The sequence below is a fragment of the Xenopus tropicalis genome, chromosome 5 (genome assembly GCF_000004195.4).
Source record: "Xenopus tropicalis strain Nigerian chromosome 5, UCB_Xtro_10.0, whole genome shotgun sequence".
NCBI classification, from domain to species: Eukaryota; Metazoa; Chordata; class Amphibia; order Anura; family Pipidae; genus Xenopus; species Xenopus tropicalis.
In genome coordinates this window covers 100828726-100847453 of record NC_030681.2, presented here as the reverse complement: position 1 = coordinate 100847453, position 18728 = coordinate 100828726, and the positions used below count along the sequence as shown (strand labels likewise).

General features: G+C 41.0%; 1 protein-coding gene and 2 non-coding genes across 3 annotated transcripts in view; all 3 read left to right on the top strand.

Annotated features, from left to right (window-relative positions):
• Positions 1-10737, top strand: part of ncl (nucleolin) — an 11193-nt gene extending 456 nt beyond the window's left edge. The window contains exons 2-17 of the mRNA XM_031902997.1: positions 793-903; positions 1812-1998; positions 2075-2176; positions 2574-2690; positions 2770-2853; positions 3064-3234; positions 3327-3407; positions 3519-3642; positions 4069-4211; positions 4646-4772; positions 6670-6815; positions 7105-7225; positions 7479-7612; positions 8658-8790; positions 9052-9302; positions 10258-10737. Of these exons, the coding sequence (XP_031758857.1) occupies positions 793-903; positions 1812-1998; positions 2075-2176; positions 2574-2690; positions 2770-2853; positions 3064-3234; positions 3327-3407; positions 3519-3642; positions 4069-4211; positions 4646-4772; positions 6670-6815; positions 7105-7225; positions 7479-7612; positions 8658-8790; positions 9052-9302; positions 10258-10325 (2100 nt within the window). The 3' untranslated portion in view covers positions 10326-10737. The remainder of the gene's footprint in view (positions 1-792; positions 904-1811; positions 1999-2074; positions 2177-2573; positions 2691-2769; positions 2854-3063; positions 3235-3326; positions 3408-3518; positions 3643-4068; positions 4212-4645; positions 4773-6669; positions 6816-7104; positions 7226-7478; positions 7613-8657; positions 8791-9051; positions 9303-10257) is intronic.
• On the top strand, positions 2899-2965 carry LOC116411268. The gene has a single exon (XR_004223016.1). It is a non-coding gene; the product is annotated as a small nucleolar RNA SNORD82 (small nucleolar RNA).
• LOC116411271 lies at positions 8189-8263 on the top strand. The gene has a single exon (XR_004223019.1). It is a non-coding gene; the product is annotated as a small nucleolar RNA SNORD20 (small nucleolar RNA).
• Positions 10738-18728: the final 7991 nt, after the last annotated feature.

The window sequence follows — 18728 nt, the reverse complement described above, 5'->3', positions numbered from 1 at the left end:
TGCTTTACGTAACTACAACACGTGATAGTCGTGGGGCGGGTAAAATGGAGGTGTGTTTAAGTAATTGAACGTATAAGTTCGTCTTTCGCGTTATATAGATTAGCTAGTATGTAGCTAACAAGTTTATCGAACCATAGTAATTGGTTGTAGTTTCCTGTGGGTCTGATTGTGCTTGCCAGCGTGACGGCGCCATTTTGGTTCAGGTGAAAAGGCGTGAGACGTGGCCTGACTTCCGGAGCCCACACGTGGGCCCTGACCCGTCTGGCACATGCACGTGGTACCGTGGGGTTGGGGGGAAGTGTTCAGGGCAGGCGGCTGCGTGTGGCGTGTCTAGCGATACTTGCTGCCATTCTGTGAGAAGGCTCCTGTAGCAAGCTGTGTGTGTGGGCGCCATACGCGGGGAATTCGGCCGGGAGACTATAAAAGGGCACGTGTGGGTTATGCTACACGTGGGGCAGGGTGTCTGTCTGCTCTCCCGGGGGAGTGGCCACAACCGCTGTGTCAGGGGAACTTTGCCACACGCTGATCAGTTTATCTGCTAAATGGAAGAATGCTTGTTCAGCTCTGCCAAGCAATATCTTTTAGAATCAAACCTGTTGCTTTTTGAATGCATAATTGTTTAGCATAATGTTCCTTTGTTAATGCGTCTGATTTTGTTACACAAAGGCTGTGCTTAATGTCTGCGTACCCACTGTTGCTCTAAACTTCACGGTTAAGACCGATATGCTGTGAAATATACAAAAATTATTCAAATGTTTATTACAATTTTTTTTTTTCCTTCTTTCTATCCAGGGTGCAAAGACACAGGCTAAGCCCAAGAAGGCGGCACCACCACCCCCAAAAGATATGGAAGACAGTGAGGAAGAGGAGGACATGGAAGAAGAGGACAGCAGTGATGAGGAGGTGATACAATTGTAGAGAAATTAAATGAGTTGTAAAAGACTACACTTCAAACAAAGAACAAAGTATTTGCTGTGTAAAGCTTTAGGCTTAATTATATATTGTAAATGCATTAATAATACTTCATCAGCCATGCTAGTGGCAGTAACAAATTATATAATATTATATATATATTGATCTGTCATCCCAGGGACCAAGCATGGCATAGGGTTAATTTCCATATTTTAACTCTAGAAATAACAATCCATAGCAGCCAAGCAGTTTGGACATTTGTTGGTAGTTCACAAAGTGGTTTATTTTTCTAATTGGATTATCATATAATGAACAAAACTGTTTTAGTATATACTCACTCTAGCTCAATGATCCCTAATCAGTGGCTCGCAAGCCACATGTTGCTTGCCACCCCTTTTGATGTGCCTCCAAAATATGTGCCCATTCTGGCTTTGCGGCAAGTTTCGAAAGCAGTTTTCTGTAGGCTAGCATTCCACAAGCGAATACCAATTTGCCATCGGTCCTTATTTGGCATCAGATGTGTAGCTCATCAAACATTTTTTACACGTGCATGTGGCTCAAGCGTTAAAAAGGTTGGGGGATCCCCTGCTCTAGATCGTTTCTGCTCACCCTGGTGATGGGCCTGCATCTGTTTCCCTAATGCTGCTTCTAACTTGTATGTAAGGAGTTCTGTGAGTGCTTGGAACATCACAAAATGGTTGTTCAAGGTAAAGCATGTACAAGAGTTGCAAAAAGAACCTTATCACCTAGGAAACCTTGGCATTGCACAGTAGAGCTTATCGTGTGCAACATTGGTACACTAAAGCTGCTGTTCTGCACTTGTATGCATCTTACATTAATTAATTACATTGACCCTAATCTAACTACCTTTCTTGCTTTGGGTCCATTTGTCTGTGTAGATGGAACTGCCTGTAAAGAAGACACCAGCCAAAAAGGCAGCCACTCCAGCCAAAGCAACATCTGCAAAGGCAGCCACTCCAGCTAAAGCTACAGTCACACCAGGAAAGAAGGGAGCAACTCCAGCAGGAGCCAAGAATGGAAAGCAGGCAAAGAAACAAGAGAGTGAAGATGAGGAAGATGACTCTGGTATGATTCTACAGAGTTGAGCAAGTGTATAGTTCTCTACTAGGGCAGTTTTACCTGAATGGCATGTTTATTGCAGATGACGAAGCTGAAGACCCGACACCTATTACAAACAAACCAGTTGCTAAGAAAGCTGTAGCAAAAAAAGAGGAATCTGAGGATGATGAAGAGGATGATGAAGGTAAAGATTTAGTGGCCAGGAAGGACCTTATTTAAAGGTGCAATTCATTGCTTGGTCCTTTTCATAGTTTTTGGATGCTTTATTCAGTGGCTGTTTTCAACTAGGCAGTGGTTTGAATGACATTGTTTCATTAATAAAAGAGCTATAATTAAATATACGTTAACTATAAAATAGTTGCCCCAGCAAAGAGGGAATTTGAGAACTATAAAATTAAAACATTCTAATAAAACCTTCTATACGTGCAGTACACCTGTGGTTACGGAATGCTATGCAATATCCCCTTAAATGTTTGGTGTAAAACCCTTCTCTTAATTCAGGTTTTGGATTATTTCCTAACAAATTTTAAGTGCTTGTTTGATGCTCAGTGTTGTAAAAACAGTTATTTTGTTTTTTAAAGATGAGTCTGAGGAGGAAAAGCCAGTTTCCAAGAAGCCCCTTGCCAAGAACCCTCCAGCTAAAGTTACACCTGCAAAGAAACCTACTGGGAAGAAACAGGAATCTGAAGATGAAGAAGGTAGTCTCTATTTTGAAAGTTATAGGTTTTTATGCTCTGTCATAATGCTTGATTGTCTAATGTGCAATTTTTTTTATAGATGAGTCTGAGGAAGAAAAGCCTGTTGCCAAGAACCCTCCTGCAAAGAAACCTGCAGGCAAAAAACAAGAATCTGATGATGAAGGTATGTGTTGTGATAACCTAATACATGCTCAAAGTAATTCTTTCTGGCATATGTGATGAGCATTATGGGACTTAATTCTGAAAACTTTGATGTCTTACACTTGCTGATATGCATTTAAAATTTGGAGTTATTGCTTTATTTTTGTTAGACAATACTGGCCACATAATTGGTAATTTAGTCGTGACCAAATTGTACCCACTTTCTTGATAGAATCTGAAGATGATGAAGACGAGCCTATGGAAGTTGCACCAGCTCTAAAGGGGAAGAAAACTGTCCCTGCCAAAGCAGATGAGGATGACGACGATGATGATGATGATGAGGACGACGACGAGGATGACGACGATGATGATGAGGAGGATGAGGATGACGAAGAACAACAAGGTGGGTTTTTCAGTCAATGTGGTTTCCCATGCAATGTGGTTTCCCCACCACTAAGGAACTTTCAATGTATTTTTGTTTACTTTACTGTGCAGTGTCTGCAAAACGCAAAAAAGAAATGCCAAAGACTAAAAATATTCCTGAGGCAAAAAAAGCAAAGACAGACACATCAGAAGGTATGTACAGTTTTATTTATTTATTTTTTTTTTTGCAGCAGTTATACAGCAAAAGTTTTAAAATTGCAGTGCAGATATATATGCCTTAAGGTTACTTTTTTTTTTTTTCAGGATTGTCCATTTTTATTGGCAACTTAAACGCCTCAAAAGATTTTGATGAGCTTAAAGATGCTCTGAGGGAGTTCTTTTCCAAGAAGAACCTAACTGTGCAGGATGTAAGGATTGGAAACTCAAAGTGAGTATCTTCAGATTGGGTTTTTTTTTTTAATCTTTGCATGTGTTTTCAAAGTGATTCATACTAGCTTGCCTGTTTAGAACATAGATTGAACATAATGTGAGGGTCAGCCCCAACGCTGCAATTAGTTTTCCATTCGTTTTGACAATGGTTCCAGGTGCAAGCACACGCTGCAGATATCTGCTGCAAACTCGTGTTTGAGTGGTTCCAGATGCATCTGTTACTGTCTTGCAAAGATGGTTATTTTATGCCCTACTATATATTTCTATTTGCTCAGTCTTTTTTTGGGCTGATGCTGTATAAAAATGGTTAGTGTTGGAACAATTGTGCATATTTGCATAAATACACAGAAGCCACAAGTTTATTATGCTGAAGATTTATAGAAAAATATCAGTTTCCCTTTAAAAAAAAAATCTTTTATCACAGGAAGTTTGGTTATGTGGATTTCTCATCTGAAGAAGAGGTTGAGCAGGCTTTAAAGCTGAGTGGGAAAAAGATACTTGGTTCAGAGGTGAAGATTGAGAAGGCTATGGCTTTTGACAAAAACAAAAATGCTGAAAATAAGAAGGGTATGTAGTATGTTCTCTTACAATATCTTATTGATGTCTGACTGCCACTGTTAACTAATCTTTTGGTGTTTGTAGTAATCCTTTTGTGCAATGTTTACTTTGACCTGAGAAGACTTTGAATTTCTTTGTAAAGGTGTTAGTTTTAGAAAGTTTCTCTTTCCTCTGTTTTCCAGCAAATCTTAAGTCACCCCCTATGCAGAAAAGGGGGTTTTTGGGTACCAGTATGGAATAGTGATCTCACAATTCAGAAGTAGACTTAAGTTTGCTTATATAAAAAAAAAAATCTCAGGTTTTCCACCTAAGGGTTTTTTTTATTCATGCTCCATGCTTAGTCTACTACGCACCGGAAATCCAGTGGGTTTGTTTTGAGACAAATTTAGTTAGTGCATTTTACGATGACTTTGATACTGAAAACATATACATTTTCTTTGCAGAGAGGGACTCTAGAACTCTGTTTGTGAAGAACATCCCCTATAGCACAACTGCTGAGGAGTTGCAGGAGATATTTGAAAATGCTAAAGATATTAGAATTCCTACTGGCAAAGATGGAGCCAATAAAGGGTAAGACTGAAATTCACCTGACATACAGAGGAACAGTCAAAGCTGAGTCATATTTTGCCTTTGGTTATGTAAGAGAATTGGGACGCCCCCCAGCCTTTCCTCGGGGGGACTTTTAGTTACCCAGGAAAACAATATATCACATTTTTCAGGGCAAACTAAGCTTTCAAAATTTTTGGTAGAATTTTGGTGTAATTCCAATTCTGTAACAAGATATAGGCTTCTAAATGCAACTTATTTGGAAAGTCCCATGTCTCCTGAACGCGCCAATACCAAATATATAGTTTTATGGAGGCTTCTCACTTGTATAGGTCAAAAACTCCCAACAGTACACTACCAAATTTCCAAAGCACTGCTCCAGAAAGCTGCATACTTAACATTTCAAGGCCAAAAAATCCCACTAACAGAAGGTTTATCCCAGAAAATTACACACTTCTGGAAAGAACAGATTCTGGGGAATCCAGAATAGGCACGATTGTCTCTACTCCAAACTGCCAAGCTGCAATGCTTTTCTAAATTTATTGTTTATCAAAATTTGGGACCTTTGAAGCAATTTAAAAATATCAGTCTATAGTATCTTATAGGTCCTAAAGTATAGGTCATAAAGGAACCAAATAAAACACCCTGAATATGAACACCAGGGGTCCACTGAACAGTTTGATGCCCAATATGTATAGGTTTACCCAAGTATGTGGCATGTAGGGGCCCCAAAGTGAACATATCCCCGTTTGATCCATCATTACGGTCATTTCAGCTTCTGCAAAATCAACACGTTTACATTTATGTTCAATAAAGCTAGAAAAAAGTACGCTCACCCCAGAAAGTCATATATTTTTGGAAAGTACACATTCCCCCTAATTTATAATGGGTACGCTTTTTGGACACTTTCTGATGAATTCAAAATAGTTATTTTTCTACACCAAAGTTACACGTGGCAAAGCTGTGTTATAAACAGATCAGGAATACTAATACAGGGATAAAAATGCAGTAAAACCACAAATTGTGCAAATTGGTGAAACGACAAAATAAGTCACACGACTTAATGTAATTAGTGGTCTGAATATCTAAGCCAATTGTCAGTGTCCAAATGGTTTTTAGGGAAAAGGAACTAAAAACAAAGTGGTAAAAAAAAGTGTGTACATGTGTAAAAGTTGTGTGACAGTGTGTCTATAGGTGTAGGTAAGTGTGCAATAACAAAAAACTGCAAAATAATTTTTGCATTTATACACTTACATATCAGCCTTGCCTGTCCTGAAGCTTGCCTGCTTGTCCTTGTTGCTGCAGTCCTGGATCAGGAAGTCCCCCCCCCCCCAGGCAGTGGGCCGGTGCTGGGCGAGGAAGCGGGACCAAGCAGCAGGCGCAATGCGATCGCATCTGTTGCTTGGGGGTCGGCCCTGCGACAATGCAGGACTGACATTACAGCCCCCCTGGCTCGTTGCCCAGGGCACTGTCATCGCTAAAAACTTGCACGTGCCGCTTCTGCAGAGTAAACTTATCTGCCAAACAACATACGGCGCATGTCGTTGGCAGTTAAAGGTGTGTTTTTGTTTTAAAAAAAAAAAAAAAAAAAACCTCAAACAGGTACATCATTGAGCACTGAACCTCCCAATAAAAGTAAGTCAGAGGAAGCTATATTAAGAGCGGAATGTGTCAAATCATGCCTATTTGAGGATTCAGATTCTGCTAAATCATTAATTGGCCGACGTATGTCCAACCTTTTTAATGTTTTGTGATTTTCTTGACATCCGAATGACTTTTTGATAAGAAAATATTTTCTCTTTGGGTTTGGCAGGGTTTTTTATGAAGGTTATTGCACCCTTACTGAACGTTAATTTACATATTTGAATTTTTTTTTACATATTTGAGTTTTATGTAAAATGTGAATTTTGATCTGTTCCAGGATTGCGTATGTCGAGTTTAGCAATGAAACTGAGGCAACCAAAGCTCTTGAAGAAAAGCAAGGAGCTGAGATTGAAGGACGTTCTATTTTTGTTGATTTCACTGGCGAAAAGAGCCAGAATTCTGGAAGCAGGAGAGTGCAAGGAGGTATGTATGTAATCAGATTTCATGTTAATCTGTAATAGCCTGTAGTTGAGGCTGGAAATTAAGTTTATTTCAAAACCGGCTTATGTGGCAGATAAGTGCTGTGCTTGAGTAGTGATTTCAGTCAACTCAGATGTGTCCTTTTTAATACCTCTCTAAACTAGAAGTTGACTGAAAGGGCCTTATGGATCTGATCTGAAATTTTTTTTTTATACAAAATAAGGAAATTCATTATTTAATGTACCTTAGATGCTGATTTCTACACTTTTTTTTTTTTTTTTTTGTGTTGTAGGTGATTCAAAGGTGCTTGTTGTAAACAACCTGTCATATAGTGCAACAGAAGACAGTCTGCGTGAAGTCTTTGAAAAAGCAACGTCTATAAGGATACCGCAGAACCAGGGACGAGCTAAGGGGTGAGTAATGGAAGGATTTGTGCACCCTGGTGCCATTAACCACTTTAGCCTAAGGTACATGTGTATGTAAAATGCCACTTTTGTCCTTATGTTGGCTATATTACGTGCCATGTTAACTGATGCATATTGAGGTGGGTTGTTGGCTGTTGGACTAACTTTGCATAGATTTACATTCTAAGTGTGATTTTAATAAGTTGTGTAAGATTTTAATTGTGGTGTTAATGTGTTAATGCTTTATCCTTGTTTTTTTTAGTTTTGCCTTCATTGAATTCTCCTCTGTGGAAGATGCAAAAGAGGCAATGGATTCTTGTAACAACACAGAAATTGAGGGGAGGTCAATACGGCTTGAGTTTAGCCAAGGAAGTGGACCTCAAGGTGGAAGGGGAGGTAGGTCAAATCCCTCGCTTAATATTTTCAGCTTTGGTTTGATTGAACTTTATTTATTTTATGGAGGGCATGACTTATTTGGTAGGGGAACTGAGAATCTGTTGTGTATTAAGAGTTCTGCATGTTTAAAGGAGAAGGAAAGTGATTTTGGCATTTTACTGCCAAAAGATTCACCACATTAGTGCCACCTTGAACAATATATTTAATCTGCAGAAAGCATTGCCCTAGAAGCTTTCTCTGTTTGCTTAAGACAGCAGCTGGCATTTTAAGTAGCTTCTTGTCTGCAGCTAGCTGTTGGTAGCTCAGATCACCTATTCCTAAGGGAGTTGAGTGGGAGAGCTTATCATTCTTCTGGGAGAGAGCTGTGTAGACTCTGGCCAGGGAATGAAGAATCTTTCTGAGAGGAAGTCATATACCCAAAAATGTTTTCAAAAAAGGAAACCAGATATCCTGTTCCTTTTGATAGAGGACTTGGTGCAGGTTTTGGAGTGCTTATGGCTGTATTTACATAGACCTTTCTGATTTTTACTTTTCCTTTAATAATCCAGTGGTTTTTACTGGTAGAGAATCAGGTGCTGGAAGTGATGAGCTGTTATCTGAATTTTGTGATGAAAATTAACAATTTCTCTAGATAGTCAAGTACTGATCCAGCATTTAACTTTTCTTAACTGAAACCGTTCCCTAGAAAGCAAATTGCATAAGGGTTTTTGGATATATTAACTAAATTTTTTTTTTTTTAACTTAAAAGTGCATACTGGAGCTACTCCATGTTTGTGGCTTCCTGAATCTTGTGCAGTAGCCAATCACATTTACTACTAGTAATTAGATGAGGGAAATGTCAATAGAGATTTCTAAACGCTTCTCATTGTATGCCATTTTTTTTTATCTGCAAAATTTATTAAGCAGAAGGTTTGTTACTTGTTTAGAAGCTGTGGACAAAATCTAATTTTTAGCCAATAAATGCATTTGATTTTAATTGCATGCTTTTAGTTTGGCAATGAGAGAATCTTATGGAACAAAATCTACACCACCTTCAATTTTCTAGGTTCAGCACAATCAAAAACCCTCTTTGTTAGAGGTCTTTCTGAAGACACCACTGAGGAAACATTAAAGGAAGCATTTGATGGTTCTGTTAATGCCAGGATAGTGACAGACAGAGATACTGGAGCATCCAAGGGGTAAGCTAGAATATAGGCCATTCTGTGGAAAGCATAAGTAAATATTTAAATCTTCCCATTGAGCTCTTTCCTGCCGGCAATTTATGGCAGTAGATGGATTCGCACGGGAAGAATATTAAAGGCACTTGCGACCTGTATCTCTTGCCTCTAAATAAACTGGCATGAAATGGTCTCTGTGCAATATGTCTTTCTGCCTGGTAAAGCATTTATCTGCAAACTTTCTTGAACTTGCCAGACTTAACAGTTTGCTCTGGTTTTTAGGTTTGGATTTGTAGACTTCTCCACTGCTGAAGATGCCAAAGCTGCCAAAGAAGCTATGGAGGATGGGGAAATTGATGGAAGTAAAGTGACTCTAGACTTTGCAAAACCTAAAGGAGATTCCCAGCGTGGAGGACGTGGGGGCTTTGGCAGAGGAGGTGGCTTTAGAGGTGGACGAGGTGGCAGAGGAGGAGGAGGTGGGCGTGGAGGTTTTGGTGGCAGAGGAGGAGGACGGGGAAGAGGAGGATTTGGAGGTAAATCATGCAGGATTTCAGGCTATTAACATCTGCTTGCCATAAACTGTGCCAACTGAAACTGATGGTACTGGTATCTGTTATGTTGGTATTGGTGGCGTTTGATCCCAGGTTCTTTGTCTATAAACTGAAGCTGTGTAGAAATATACTGCAGGCTAAACAGTGGAGGGTTAACTATACTTATGTGCCCTGTAGACCAATTTTGCCTTAGTCCCTGCTCTTGTAGTGCTTTATGAGCAGGCACAATTTTTATCAGTGCAGGATAACTTAAAGCATACAAACTCACTTTGGCGTTACTAAGATATTTTGTATGCGTTTAAATGAACTTGTTGCATTTTGCTTTAGAAACGTTAATATAGCTTATATAAACTGCTGTTTAGCTGTAAAGTCTGCCATTAAATATTTGGGCAAAATTGCACAAGCTTACGTAGCGATTAACATCTCTGTAGAATACAATGAGTTTAGTTATTGCACAGATGTGGGTTAATTTGTCATTTATGGTTTTCTATGGGTTTGAAGCAGTACATTAAAATTTAAAATCTTGTCAAATACAAGGTGCTATTTTATAACAAAAGGGCAATTTGTGGAATAAATCCAATATAGAGGGTCTAAGTGGGCTTTGAGGATCAGTTGCTGGAAGTGATGAGCTTTTAGTGATGAGCTCTAGATAGTCAAGTACCAGCATTTAAATCTGCTTAAGCGTAATTGCATGAACTTCTCTAGGGCAAATTAAAAACAAATTGTAGAAGGGTTTCTGGAGGTGTTAAGCAAGGTAAGCACTTAAGTATGGTACATTTTAACTTGGGCCAAATATAGATATAAACAAGCATGACCACTGGACTGTTAATGCGGCTTTAGCCGTTAAATGTAAATTTTTGGTCCCCCCTACCCATTTCCTAATGTGTATGCTTTTGAGTTGACTGACTTAAATATGCAATACTCTTGTTTTATCTAGGAAGAGGAGGTGGAGGATTCAGAGGTGGAAACCAGGGTCAGGGAAAGAAGATAAGGTTTGATGACTGAGCAGTTTTTTCATCTCCCCTTTAAACCTCAAGCCATCTCCCTGAAAGGACTCTGGGGCAGAAAGGGAGAACTGGGTTCCCTACCCCAACAAGTCTAGCCTTGACGGAGCCTTCTGTGTGGACATTCCAATGTGGAAATACATTTTCCTGTTATCACCTGGATTCCAAGTCATTTCATGGAAGATGGGACTGCTCGACTGTCCTTATACAGACTTTTTTTTAAAGAGTGTGAGAAGAAACCCTGCTGGGACTTGGCAAATTCTTATGTTTTATCCACTGTACAAAAGATTGAGTTTTTTTTTCTTATTAATTCCTCTAGTATTTTGCTCAAAGTGCAGAATGTTAATGGTTTGTGCTTCAGCAGCTTGTCTTGTTCAGATTAAAGAACCTCATCTGGTTACCTGTTTTTAGTATAACTGTTTCCCGAATTCTCTGCAGTTGTATGCTGGCTTGTTCTACTGCAGCTTTGGTGCTCACATCTTAGCCAGAAATAAGATGTATGGTGCCCATTGCAAAGGTATAGGTAGTAAGGCAATAGAAAGTGGACATAGCAGAGCTACTAAAGTGTTAAGTGTTATTAGATTTTTTAGAATGGTACTTGCCTTTACATTGAAATCATTTAGACTATTGCCATAGCTGTGTCTTGCGCAGTCTTATTCTGTGGTGGGTTGCTTACATATTGTAAAGTTTTTGCACTAATACCTTGAAAGTTAAATTTGTGGTATAATACAAGCAGAAGTGTCTGCTGAAGCACGACTTCCCAACCTGAATTAAAGGAGCACTATACTCCCTGGGCTATAAAAGCCCCCTTAACTATCACTGCCTTGGCCCCCCCACCCCCTCACTTCTCCATTATTCCATAGTTTCTAACTTTTAAAACTGTCACTATAACCCCAACCTAAAAGAGCAAAGAAATGCAGCTGCGTACCTGGCTGACTTCTTCCATGCAACTGAACAGTCTTTAGGTCTCTCCACCAACACATACCCTGCTTGCACGTGCAGTTGTTGGTAGCAGGCAATCTGTTTAAACTGCGCAAGCAGGGTCCATGTCTGCAGAGACACACACAGACTGTTCAGATGCAGGGAAGATGTTACCCAGGTACGCATCTGCAATTCTCTGCTCTTTTAGGTTGGGGTTTGTAATGGGGGACGGTTTTAAGTTATTCCATAGTTTTTCTCTAAGGGATTGGTGAGGGTCCAGGCAATGCTAGTTAAGGGTCTTTTATAGCCTGGGATATAGCTCTCCTTTAAAGGAACAGTAACACTAAAAAATGAAAGCTTTAAAGTAATAAAGATATAATGCACTGGTAAAACTGGTGTTTGCTACAGTAACCCTACTATAATTTATATAATAAGCTGCTGTGTAGCCACGGGGGCAGCCATTCAAGCTGGAAAAAAGGAGACCAGGCACAGGTTACTTAGCAGATAACAGATAATTTCTGTAGAATACAATAGTGTTTTATCGGTTTGCTATGTGCCTGTGCCTTTTCTCCTTTGAATGGCTGCCTCCATGGCTACACAGCAGCTTATTATATAAATTATAGTAGACTTTCTGAAGTAAACACAACTTTTACCAGGGCAGCAGCACATTATATTTTAGTTACTTTTATACACTTTTTTGGTGTTACTGTTCCTTTAATAAATTGGGCCCATACTCTGTTACAATATTCCCTGGCATTCATTTGTTCAATATAAAAATTTGCAATATTGCATTTTTTATGCATGTTTATAAAACTACAGATACTTGCAAAAGACACAAATGCCTTTTAGAGGTTGACAGCCATTTCAGTGACAAGCAGACACTCGAATGTAAGCTGTGTTTTGATTCTTTCAAAGAATGGGAACTATTTAGAACAGTTTGATTTCTCCTATTGCGATAAAATGTCTAGAATAGCATTGTAACAATATTGGTAGATGCCTGTAGCTTTATTAAAGGGCTATGGCACCCAAGGCATATGTCATTGACAAAGTAAGCAGTTCAGTCCTACAACTGGATTCACCACTGACTACAAGTCCCATGAAGATCCCCTCTGCTTTCTCATCTGGCAAATGCAGATTAGGTCTGCCTTATGTTTAAATTTGTATAGGGGATTAACATTTTTGTTGTCTTGTTGACCTTTTGTGTTTGAGGTCTGATTGTAAACATGTGGTAAGCGCGTAAGGCCTTAGTTAAAAGAAAATAAAATACATTCTTGAACCATAACCGCTTATCATAAGGTGCACCCAGGCTTTTTTCAGAGACCTCTATTATGAAAATAACTTAACAGAATGCCACTATCTATGTTTTGGCATTTGGGGTATATGTTGAAGCAGTTTCATGTATATGGATCAATGTTTTTGCTTTAGACTCCCAGAGCTGTGCTTTGAGCCGGTATTTAAAAAGCAGGACTTTTCCCTGAAAACGAATGAATAGGGCTTGTGCTATAAATACTACTTGCCTACTGTATTTATTGCAATACACCAGTGACCCCCCCCAACCACTGGCTTGTGAGCAACCCATTTGATGTTGCTCCCAGTGACCTTAAAACTGCCCATTTTTACATTTCTGGCTTGGTGGCAAGTTTAAGAAGTGAACTGTTTTACTCCAAGCAGAGCCTCCTCCAGTCCACATAGGGCTACCAAATAATCAATTGCAGCCCTTTTTGGTGTCCCTGCAGAACTTATTTAGGCTTGTGTGGCTCACCAAAACTTTTTACATCTGAATTTTTCACAAATTAATAAAAAAAAGTGAGAGCTTTGAGCTAATCAAGGAAAACCTCTATGCTCAACTTAGGTCTTTGTGAGCTATGATACCAGTGGACAAATATAAATAACCCCCCGTTACAGTGATGGACTCCTAGGTATGAGGAGGGTGGGATGGGAAGGGGTTGAATGCTGGGAAGCTATTCTTTCTCAAGAGAACCAAACATGGTGTAACTTCAATCTTTTTGTTCCTTGTTATCTTAGTGCTGTGGCACACAGGGAGATTTGTCGTCCGTGACTAATCTCCCCGAAATGCCATCCCACCGGCGAAAATATAAGTCACTGGTGGGATGGCATACGCAGCTGCCACGATTTCCAGAAATCGTGGAAGTTTCCTCTCAAGGCAAGTATGCCATCCCACCAGCGATTTCAATTTTTGCCAGTGGGATGGCATTTTGGCTCAGGTGCCATTGAAGGTGCCTGAGGAAAATTTACGTTCATGGCTGAATTGGCAGAAGGAGGTAGAAATCCTATTGTTTCTACCTCCATATCTGACAATTCAGCCCTGAACATCTGTGGAGGGTGAGAACGCTGAGGCTGCAGCCTGGGGCCAAGGAAACCTGACTTTCCTCCTGCTGAGATGGTCTGTTTGGAGATTTAGTGCACCCGGAAATGAAGGGCTGTGATGTCCAGCAGGTAAGTTTTGTCAAAGACCATAATCGGAATCGGCTTCCTCATCATAGAGCACTCCTGGTCCATCCCTGCCTCCTAATGAATGTGACTGCTGCAACATTGTCTGACAGAGAACATATCTCGTTCCAGAAGGCCTCCAGTGCACAATCCATAACAGGTGAGACATCACTGTCCCACCTCCCCTGGGCTGAAAGATTCTCCACATGGGCTTCCCAACCATCCATAAAGAGCTCCACATGTTCTGGTTCCCTCACAGGAAACCCCTTCCTTAGATTAACAGATACAAAATGCTTCAATCTCCTGATTCCATTGAGTAAGAATACTTGTCAGCATATTCAAATATCTCATGAATTGTCTTGTAGACACTACTGGACCTGATCATCTGTAATATCTGTTATCTTGACAATTCTGTTGGGAGGGAGATCAACCCAATGTCTGTATCTTTCTGGGCTCAGAGACACATGAACATCTGGCAGCAGATGACTTTTCTCCCTGTTGAGAATGCAACCAAACTTTTGTAAAGTGACCATTGCTCTGTCCCAGTGTTCTTGCAAAGTTTCTTACTCCCTGGCAACCAGCAAAAGGTTATCCAAGTACTGGTAAATTGTCCTGATGGATGTGGCTAACCCAAAAGGTATGCAATGTAAATACACATCCTTCAGGTTGAGGGTGCAAAGCCAGTCCCCTGGACATATTGCTGCTTTTATAGTTTGAATTGTCTCCATCTTGAAGCTCTGTATTTTTAAATATCTGTTTAACCTCCTGAGGTCTCATCTCACCCGATGCCTTTCTTGTTAGAAAGAAAGGAGAAGAGAAACCCTGCTCCCTTGGAAAGCAAATCTGAAATGTACTGCTTCATCACCAACTTGTTTGAAGGGGAAGTTGGCCAACAAATTGTGAGAAAGGCGTCGGAACTCTAGTCGATGTCCCCTTCTCACGAATGAGAAGACCCAAGCATGTTGTATAATGTCTGCCCAAACCTCCTTTAGACAAGTACTGTAAAGCAGTGATGTTGGCCCAGGGGAACCAATCAACAATTAGATTTCAACAGTTGGAAAAACAAAGCAAAGCATCTGCTATGAGCAACATCACCAGGTAATGTTTTACTCTGCTTTTTACACAGCATGTGCTGGGTGTAGCTATGATATATATATCTGGGACCATTGTGTTATGAAATGCTGGGGTCAATATGACATGTATTGCTGGGATCGTTGTGCTATGTAATTCTGGGGCTGCTGTGACGTTTTCTGCTAAGCAAGCATGTTATGAAACAGAGGGGCCATGGAGTTATTATATGCTTGGGGATCACAGTTCCGCTCTATGGTGAGTTCCTGATACCTCAGTTTCAGGGAATCACTATTACATCATGTTGCAGATAACAAAATTGCTGTACCAAAATGCAACACTAGATGGCACATAGGAGCACTTTTAAATGTGTAGAGCACAATGCTCAGATTATTTGGCCAGATTTAATTTCAATAGGAAGAAAAATTATCTCATGGTTTGTCTCATGGAACCTCAGTAGAAGTCTATAAAGAAATTAGAAACCTAGTCACCACTCCATGGCAAAGTTGCCTAAAAGGTTCTTGTGGACCACATGAATAAGGTCCACTTAACTTCCACTTCTTCTGGGTTGCAGCAACAGCACTTCCTGTTTAATGGTGGTCAGCAGGTTGTGGATAAGGCAGTTGCAGGTCAGGTCGGTAGAGGCTTAAACTGAATTAAAATATGGCTTGTGGGTCGCATTCCAGGTCGGATCCAGGACTCTAATGTAAGAACAAGGACCTCCTATTCTGAAACTTTCCAGAAAAATCCTTGCTAACAACCTTAGAGGTTGCTGCCATTTAGTAACCAAACTGCAAATGACATTCTAACCCTAACATAATAACACAATGAGAGAAAGAGACAGAGTAGATTTTTTTTATTTCTGTTTACTCCTATGTGTCTTTTAAATTGACTTCATCTTCCTTACTTCCAGAACTTAAACCTAAAAATGAATATGGGGAGATTGCATGTTTTATATATTAATCTTACTGGACCAGCCTAAAGGTTCAGCATCTCTATAACAGTAATGATCAAGGCTTGCCACAGGAGCTCACCATCTTGGATTTTATTAGAGGTCTTAGGGACACTCACATGCCCACTGTGCTCTGAGCAGCTGCTGAGAGGCTAAGCTTAGGAGTTGTCACTAATTATCAACAGAAAATAGGCTGGGCTATCATAAACTGCCATGTAATGCGAATCTCAATAAATTACTGATCGTCCTAATACTATGACATTTATAATCTGTGTATATAGTTTATCGATCCCTAAGCTCAGTAACTGACAGCAGCACAGAGCTTGTCCAGTGAATCAGCAGAAAAGAAGATGGGGAGCTATTGGGGCATCTTTGGAGGCACAGATCTTCCCTGCTAAAGGGCTGTGGTTGCCTTGGGCTGGTACAGAAACCCAAAACATTATGTATAACATCTCTACCCTACTTCTTTAGTTAAGCTTTAGTTCTTCAAAGAAGAAAAATGAAACAAAATGAACTGATTTTTTCATATGCTTTCTATTTTTTATTTTTGACAATTTTTCTAATACTGAGGTTTAAAAGTTTCATTTTCACTGTTCCTGTCTCCCTAGAGTAGCTCTGGGATAGGATCACAGACTCTATAAACTGTTCTAATTTGATACATTTTTTATCTTTGGTCCTGCTGAGCATTATCGCTGAGAGTCATTAGACGCAGCTGTTCTTGAGCTTAAACACCAAATAGGAGTTGTTTAACATCAATGTAGCAGAATTTCTCTAGCGGCCCTCCTGTCAGTGCAGACGTTAGGGTTTTGTCTGTGATCACCTCTGGAGGCAGGACAGAGAATTGAACTTAGTGGCTCCTGGTCCCCTTAGTGGCTCCTGGTCCCTCCCACTCCCATAAGGCTCGTCTCCACCCTCATTCCTCAGTTCTTTGTCCTGCCTCGGAGGTGTAGGACAGTTATCTACAGTATATCATCTTTTTATTTTTATTTTTTAGTTATTTATTTTACCTTATACTTTATTAATATACAGGAATAGCTAGGACACATAGCTGTTCTAGTGGGATACTAAACACTTGGGCAGAGCTGCCACTACAAGTGAGGAGTAACATCACATAATGTGCACTGGGACACGCAGAGCTGTCCATACAAGTGCTGGCAGATACCAAATTGTTGCACTTGGGTACGCAGAGCTACCCCTGTAAGTGCTGGCAGAAATACAAGGGGCAATACACAGGGTACGCAGAGCTGCCCAAAGGTGTAACCCCCAATGCAGGACCACAGCACCGGTCCACGCTTAGCTCAATGGGACATGCAGAGCTGTTCCTAAGAGCATACCCACACGGAGAGGTAAGTTTCCTGGGGCTATATATATATATTTAAACAGAGCGAGCCCTACCTGACAAACACGGGAGAAAGCCCGCTCGCATTATCAGCGCCACGAGCGCACTTCCGGGTACTGGGAATGTGCGCCGTACGTGAGCGCGCGCCGTACGTGAGCGCGCGCCTGGGGATTCGCGCCAGAACGTCGGCGCGATGACGTCACTCTAGGCGCCCCTTGTACCGCGGACACACAGCGCCATTGCAGAGCGCTCTCAAACGGCAGCGTTATAATAAGAAGCTGCAGCTCTCCTCTGCTCCACAACTAAAGGAGCACTCTGATATTACACTATACAGCATATATAGAGCATACTTCATATAAGCGTCATGGAGAAGGCAGATTCACTCAAGGACCTCAGAGAGGTTATACAGTCAGCAAAAAAGCAGAAAAAAACAGACAAACTACCTAAATGCAAGGTATGTAAGCACTCTCTAAGAAAATCAGAGAGAAATTACTGTTCTGACTGCAAACCTGCCTCACAGGCTCCTGCTGTAGCTGAGCCACCTATACTCTCCCCACAAGCATTACAGGCTCAGGATGCAGCCTCATTACCTAACACCCCTCAGGCTAACTCCCCATTACCACCAGCCCCAGCCACTGACCAGCCACCTATAGCAGAGGCACCTATACCCATGCCCTGGGATGATAATCCGCTGGCCCATACTTCTAACCAAGTACCAGCCCAGTTTGGGGAATTCCTACAGTGGATCATGAACACAGTACAACCACCACAAGCTCAGGGGGGGCAGACTAAAGCCCGAGATAATAGGAAGCGCAAGACCACAGTCACCTTACCTTCCTCCTCAGAATCAGAAGAGGGGCTAGCTTCAGACTCAGAGGCAGACGAATTACTCAGTCAAAATTCAGATTTTTCAACACATTCACAACCCCAATCAGAGTCAGACTCTGACGAAGAGGGAACATCTTCTGCCTCCCCAGAAACCTCAAAAAGGTTACTAAGGGAGATGATGCAGACACTAGAGATTAAGGATGAGACTGTACCCCTATCTAGGGCCGATAAACTTTTGGGAGTCCAAAAAAAGTCCAAACTAGCCTTCCCAGTATTCAATTCCCTCACACAGGCAATTGAGGCAGAGTGGGCCCAACCTGAGCGCCGAATTGCGCTCACACAAAGATTTTTCAAAACATACCCTGTGCCAGAGGAACACCAAAAGAAGTGGGATAAAGCACCTAAGGTTGATTCCGCAGTAGCCAGGCTATCTAGGCAAACTGCCATACCAGCTGAGGAGGCAGCATTTAAAGACCCCTTAGACCGCAGGATGGAATCCATTCTAAAACGCTCTTATACACAAGCAGCGGCGATCCTTAGACCCGCAGTAGCATCAGCAGGCTTAGCCCGAACAGCCAGACATTGGGCCTTAGAGTTAGCACGTCATCCACCAGCATCTAAACAACAATTACAGCTGGAGGTGGACAGATTATCCACCACCTTGTCATTTCTCGCAGAATCTGCTCTAGAAATTACCAGATTAGCAGCCAAAGCGACTTCCAATGCAGTGGTGGCCCGCCGAGCCCTGTGGTTAAGGCATTGGACAGGAGACACTGCTTCTAAGATGAGATTACTATCACTGAAATTTACAGGAGAGTCCTTATTCGGTCCTGACTTAAAACAAA